The 6,764-nt window shown below is 38.1% G+C and overlaps 1 protein-coding gene across 1 annotated transcript in view; it reads right to left on the bottom strand.

Annotated features, from left to right (window-relative positions):
• The window catches only part of atp6v0b (ATPase H+ transporting V0 subunit b), a 7,591-nt gene extending 5,453 nt beyond the window's left edge, over nucleotides 1-2,138 (bottom strand). The window contains exons 1-3 of the mRNA XM_031865480.1: nucleotides 1,871-2,138; nucleotides 965-1,013; nucleotides 298-381 (exon numbers count right to left, since the gene is read on the bottom strand). Coding sequence (XP_031721340.1) covers nucleotides 298-381; nucleotides 965-1,013; nucleotides 1,871-1,955 — 218 coding nt within the window. The 5' untranslated portion in view covers nucleotides 1,956-2,138. The remainder of the gene's footprint in view (nucleotides 1-297; nucleotides 382-964; nucleotides 1,014-1,870) is intronic.
• Nucleotides 2,139-6,764: the final 4,626 nt, after the last annotated feature.

Here is a 6,764-nt window from a genome sequence, read left to right as displayed (position 1 = left end):
TATATATAAATAAAGCTCATCAAATGTGTTTTGTTATAACCGCCATATTAGTTTATGATTCACCAGTTAATTGCAGACACTAAAAAAGGAACACAACATTATCCAAAACAATACTCAAGCATTTTCCTAAGTTGCCAATTCTAACATTTTCCAGTTCCACATTTCCACATGATGTACTTTCTGGAGTGCGTCGAGGAGGAGGAAATCACTGCTGCATTCTAGGCCTTCACGTACCACCACACCCGCCTCACACATCCGACATACCACTGTAACCAGTGCTCCTTGTCAGGTACTCACCAGGCTGCTCCCACCACAGACAGAGAGATGGCCAAGCCAATGCCCAGATTGGCCCACATGAAAGGAGAGGTCTCTGTGAGGAACCTGCAAGCAAAGAAGCACAGCTGATGAACTACACTTTACAAGGAAAAGTGTACAAGCAGCAAAACATGAACGCATTTGTTTTAAGCAATACTGTTTCTATATTGAACAGATTGAAACTGGTATTTGTTGCATTGCACTATAGTGATATTCTCAGCATGGTGCGATCTAGGGAAAGTCAATGTAGTTTTGTTACTGTAAATGTAAACAGTCTCTTTTAACATTGAATTTTCTGCAAGGGAATACTGTCAGGAAGGGTTAGAAGACTCAACAGAAACTGCCTGATCATCGCCTATTGAACATGACCTAAAGGCAACAAATCTTCACATTTGAGTGGTTCAAAACAACACATTTGGCATTTTTGCTTGGATGTCACTAAAAGAAATCAGTTAACAAATCAAGCAAGACCATCAACAGGGTATCTTTTCCTGTACCGTCTAATTCTAACAGATGGCAGAATAAGAAAAATATGGCTTGAGCAGTCATATTTGTGTCAGTGTTTGGGCCCACAATTAAACATCGTTTTATCCCAAAGTTACCCAAATTATACTAATTAACAAAGTAGCTTTATTCCAAGATTGCTTACCATGCCACATCGAAGCGGAATCCCAGGTCAAATATGGTATAGCAGAGACCTATGGAAACAAAAAGGTATCATATCAAACGTAAAGAAAGGTCAATCTGATGCATATTTACAAGTAAGCTTGGTGTATGTGTGAGTGACAGCCCTTTAGTACAGACATGTACAGTGTGTTACCGCATTAATAATGAGCGGTGTGTGAAACAGTGTCACATGTATGTGCTAAAGTCATGGAAAGAAGTTCTAACTTCGGTGTGATAGCTCACTCTCACGTGAAAACTGCTGCAGTTCCTGTTTGGGACCGTTTCCAATCCGCCAGCTGTGTAGCTTTAAAGCTACATGAACAGCTAACCAGCTAACGTTAGCCACGTCAAATTACGTTAAATGCTGAAAGAGTACCAACCCAGGATCCCATCAAAATAAGTCTGGAACTAACATTTGTCAAAATAAACCCCAAACACTCTCGTCCAACGGTTAAACCTCCGACATGTTTTGCTGTAAGAGGTTAGCTATGAGCTAACGTTATCTGACGTTAGCTTAACGTTAAGTAGCAATAAATACTAAAATAGCGACTTCTGATACAAGAGGAGTTCGCTTGAAATGTGAAATATATTCAGCACCACATTTCGGCGTCTCCATTTAATTAATTAATAGCATGCATGAATAACATTATCTCCATTTTTTTTAACCTATCAATAGTAGCTAGCAAACAAATGGAAACAGCTGCAGACGCTCGTGTCCCAGGATATAGCCAGGTCCCAAATTCTAACTGTCAAACGCAAAAAACACGCTTTTCCATGAAGAAAGAACGACTGACTACACGGACATTGTTACATAAGTGTAGGAAATATAAGATTTAATTCATTAATTCCAATATTCAGATTTTTTTTAAAGGAAAAAATATAATCTTACCGACGACTAGTATGGTGCTCCAGAAGGCCAAAGTGACCCCCGTGTACAAAATAGCGTGTCCGTTCATCATCCACTCTAGCAGCATCTATCCGGCCGTCTAACCTGCGGGATCAGCGAGATATCCTCGCCTGCAATCTAACAATTTGACGCTAAGAAAACGAAATAACGCTGTTTTTAAGACACGCTATCGGTCGATGGAGAAGACGAGAGCATTGAAAGGAGAAGCTGGGTGATGTCAGCTGATCCAGCTTGCCTAGCATGTGACCGGAGACCGGAGGGCTGCGTTCGGTTATAGTTTTTCTTTACCTTGTTGAAGCGATTTTGCAGTACATGTTTATTTATTCTTATTATGTTAATACAGACAATAACAAAAACTCGGGTTGTGATTCACAATGCACTATACACAGAATAAAAAAGGTGTGCAGCCAAGTCCTTAGAGACGTGAGTATTATAGCCTATGATTATAACCGAATACGGCCTAGTGAGAGCTCCCTGCAGTGCGTGTTACGGACGCTAGATGTCACTGTTGTAGTTTTAGTTAAATAATGACTACAGTACATTTAAAAGAGATTCATTAGTTCAATAAATCCCACTACTTACTTCCACATTTCCAGAGGGAAGTAAGTAGTATCACCTTGGCTGCTTGAATGTAATCCCCTTTTCTCACAAATACATTATTTAATCTTTGTCTCTATTTTTGGGAGCAATTAACATTGTTAAATAAGAATGTGAGCTCAGACTTACTTGGAACAAAATTAAAAGCATTATTTCTCCATTATCAAATAGTAAACTTACTTCAGTGTGATAAGCACTGACTAACAAACATGGCCAAAGAGGTGTCACATATGAGAAACGTCTCCATCGATACCATCCAACAAAACACAACAGATGACACTGATATTATTTGCTCTTCCTGTGGCCTCGATGGTGAAACATCCTGGCACTTGTTTTCACTGTAATTTGTTTGGAAATATTTGTCCAGATTGATTCATTGTAACAGTTCTGTTCAGTTTCTATTACTATATAAAGATGAATTTTTATAATGTCATGTCTGCACAAAAACATTGCTATTATAGTTCCACATCCACAAAAATACATTTTATAACAGAAAAAAACATTGTTTGAAATCCTTACAAATATAATCCACCTGCAAGGAGGTTCACAGGAGGAGCAGCTCTACCCTAAAGTTAAAATAAATTATAATAACAGTACAAAAGCATTTCCAAACTGTCTGTGAGAATGACAACAACAAAAAAGAATCTGGCTTTTCCTCATAATTACTTTGAACACAGGCATTCTGCTTCTAACCTCAAAGGAGAGTGTTCCCAACCTCATCTTATAATTCTAGGCAATCGGCAGCAGGTTTCTCCTCTGAGGCAACAGAAGTCACTCAGCCATGAAGCTTATTAGTTGTGTCTTCTATTTCATCCCAGATCAGAACATATTTAAGGAGGACTATAGGCCCTGGATGTCCTCAAATCGGCTTATTCACAGCAGCTTGGAAAGTGATATATTCTGTTCTTCTTCATCCAAAAAGACCAAACAGCAGTCAGGAGTAATTATTGGTCCTGTTTTTCTCTTTTCTTTGCCGTCTTACACCGGCACAGGTGCACTAACAGCAGAAATTCAGCAACCACAGGGCGAGATCACACGCATTGACCCAACTGTCCAGAGGCGGAACAAAAAATAGTAAGAATTCTCTCTTGTAATCAGTCAAAGGCTATTTGTGTGCCTGCTCTGTTGTTCAGGTGTTATGAGAAGGTGTTTTAGTATTCCTTTGCTGACCTAGAAACAGCTGCATCAGCAAAGGCAAGACAGGTTTTATGCTATGTACGTATATGAAAGGAAAGTGTAATGCACACCAGGTCTTCGTTACCACTGTTATGACACTTATTGGCTGTAGTAGAGAATTGTTTCATGCTGAGATCTTGACGCTAGCCATCTGTGCTTTCAATATTTACAGTATTAATAATTAATAGTTTGTGTCAAACTGTCACTGTAGACTATATATGACTATATATATATATATATATATATTTGTTTCTTTTTTAAAAATCAATACAAAGGCTGTCGTGCACAAAACGGATTGCATCAATCTATGAACACCGGTGCTTAAATCCCAAAGGTGCCCAGTGCACCATTGTGGATCTGCATGCTGTGACACAAATGGAAGAGTAGTCTTTCTTTATTATCACACAGCTTACACCAACAATAAGGTGCAAAGTGTTCGAGTGCCAAGTGTGGGAGGCACAAAGACTTTACAGCAGCAATAAAAGATTTCAAAAAAGGAATAAAAAGACATTTCAATGTTGTGAAGCAGACTGTGTGCAGATACTTTTGGTTGTTCATACAAGAATGGTTGCACTTCACTGGAACACTGTCTCAAAAGCCGTCAGTTCAGCAAAAAAAAGTTGAAGACAAGTAAAGCCTCAAGCTGTAATCCTTCTCATTCATTCGTCTTTTGCTACGGATATGAAAGCCTGACTTTCTGTAGCTCAAGAATGAGCAACATTACCCTCAGCTCGTAAAGTGTGAGAAAAAGATGCAAGGAGTGTTTTTTATGCAGCCTTTCTGCAGAGAAGACTTCTTCCATTGCTTTTTAACAATTGTTAAAATAGGGAATGTAGTTGATTCTGTGTTTATTTACAAGCGTTGACATTATTTGGCATCTAACCTGCGGCTGTTGTTCTCTCACCCAACAAGCCTCAGCGCTGTTTACCTGACTGTCGGTCTGTATTTTGCACTCCAGGCATCCTGGATGGTGAAAAAACAAAATGCTTTATATTTGCCCACATGTTGAACAATTTCTGATTATCATCATAACCTCCAGTCGTGAACTCAGGCCAGACAACGACATGTTCCTCAATGCCCTCCAGCTCTAAAAATAACATGGATGTGGATATAATTCTATCCATTTCTTTTATATTGAGCGACAAATCACATGCACATTAAAACATTCCTATTTTTGTGAGGAATCCCTTTGATTTGTTCTGATTTTATTTCAATTTCTTTTCTCCCTTGTGAGCCGGCTTACCTTGGTGAATTCTGAGCGGGAATTCTGACATTTTCTTCTGGAATTCATTGATTAGCCCTGGTTTGGTTTGTCCTCTTCTGTCTCGACTTCTTTCAGACACGCTTGGGATAAAGGTTTTAATAAATACTTGAACTTCAACTAAAGGTCAACAGAGAAAATGTTTCCCATACCGGATTCAATTTCAAAAGCTGCAGAAATTAATAACGAAATGCTTGTCTAGATGCAAGGTCCAAACCGAGCACAGACATAGCGTACAATGTAAAAAAAAAAACGCCATTGTGTTGGTCTGGGGCTGGTCTGGTGCTGGAGACCCAGAATAGCTATGCTTGCTGAACATAACATGTGTTTACCACAGAGCTTAGTTTCTGCAATAATCCAAAGTAAAAATCCCATTGGCCTTTTGTCGAGAGAACCAGAGTGATGCAAACTTTCTACAAAAATACATAATTCCCTGCAGCACTCTGTAGAGCTGCGTCATAAGTCATAGGCGACCCTTCACTATGGACAAGAGACAGAGATGTATGTACTAATGTACATCAGGCATTAGACTTGCTCAATGCATTGAGTGAAGAAGAGTCTGATGGTGGGGAGGTTTCAAAACTGAATGTGTCCTGGGTTCATTGTGACTGTTAAATTGAGTAGCACAAAGATACTACAACTATAGTACTTCTATATATAACCTTGTGTTGTAGAATGATAAATAAATGAACCCTGTACATTGAAGTTCAATGTATTGTAATGGCGGATACATTCTCACAGTGGTTTTAGGTGTTCTAGTCTTTTAACCATAGAGTTGATTGTGTTTTTTGCCCTTTTTTTCACAAGACAAACCTATTTCATCAACTTTTGGCATCCAAAAACAACCCCCAAAACATCCAGCGATCTATGAATTTGCATGCCTTACTGAACATTACATAAAAACAGAACATTTGATATATTTCATAACTGACCCCACCGGCACTCATTTTAATGCATGCAGCTTAAAACACATTTTATTGTCTTAAATGACAAGTTTTCATTCAAACCACATTTCCTTATATCAATGGCTCCAAGGCCTCGGTTTCAATGAATGTGTTTACATGCACACAGCATTCTGTTAAATAGCCCAAAACCAAGCCATGTCTAATGTATGTTGTGCTGTTTGCATGCATCCTCATGCCCCAAGTATGAATATCTAAATGATGCCACGGAGACAGAAAGAATGTAATGCATTTAAAACACGCATGTATCGGATCGGATGAGGTTCCTCGATGTACAGTATATCTGCCCCGGGGTCACATGACCATCATGTCTGAGATACGCCTTTATTAATCCAGTGCTGCAGCAACACAAGGGCAGAAAGTGAAAGATAAACAATTAGATGTGTGTAAAATCAAATAAAACCTAAGAATAGAAATAAAAATAGAAACTGCAAGAGCAATACAGTCAAAATTACAAGGCGAGAGTGACATGGTGTTGTGATTAATAGCAGCAACAAATGTGTTTGTCTGCATTTATACTACAATGAAATAGAAATATATCATGCAAAAATATTAGCATTATATAGTATAATTATTATAGCATGAAATATAAATCTACAAAGTGAAATTTAGTAGAATAGTATATACAGTACAGTACAACGAAATAGCACAGAATATATAACATGTTGTACAGTATGTGTACGGTATCGTACAACATACACAATAAATTATAAATATAGAATATTTTATAACAGAATACATCAATCAGTCCACTCTCACTTTTAAAAGATTTCCATTATTTCCAAAATTAACCTTAAATGGAATGAAACACACATTTTTTAAACTCGGCAGCATCCTGATGATTAACGGGATGTTGATTAGCGTTGTGATAATAACACGT

The sequence above is a fragment of the Anarrhichthys ocellatus genome, unplaced genomic scaffold (genome assembly GCF_004355925.1).
Source record: "Anarrhichthys ocellatus isolate YVR2014 unplaced genomic scaffold, GSC_Weel_1.0 scaffold32, whole genome shotgun sequence".
In the NCBI taxonomy this organism is placed as follows: Eukaryota; Metazoa; Chordata; class Actinopteri; order Perciformes; family Anarhichadidae; genus Anarrhichthys; species Anarrhichthys ocellatus.
This window is presented reverse-complemented; position numbering and strand designations above follow the sequence as displayed.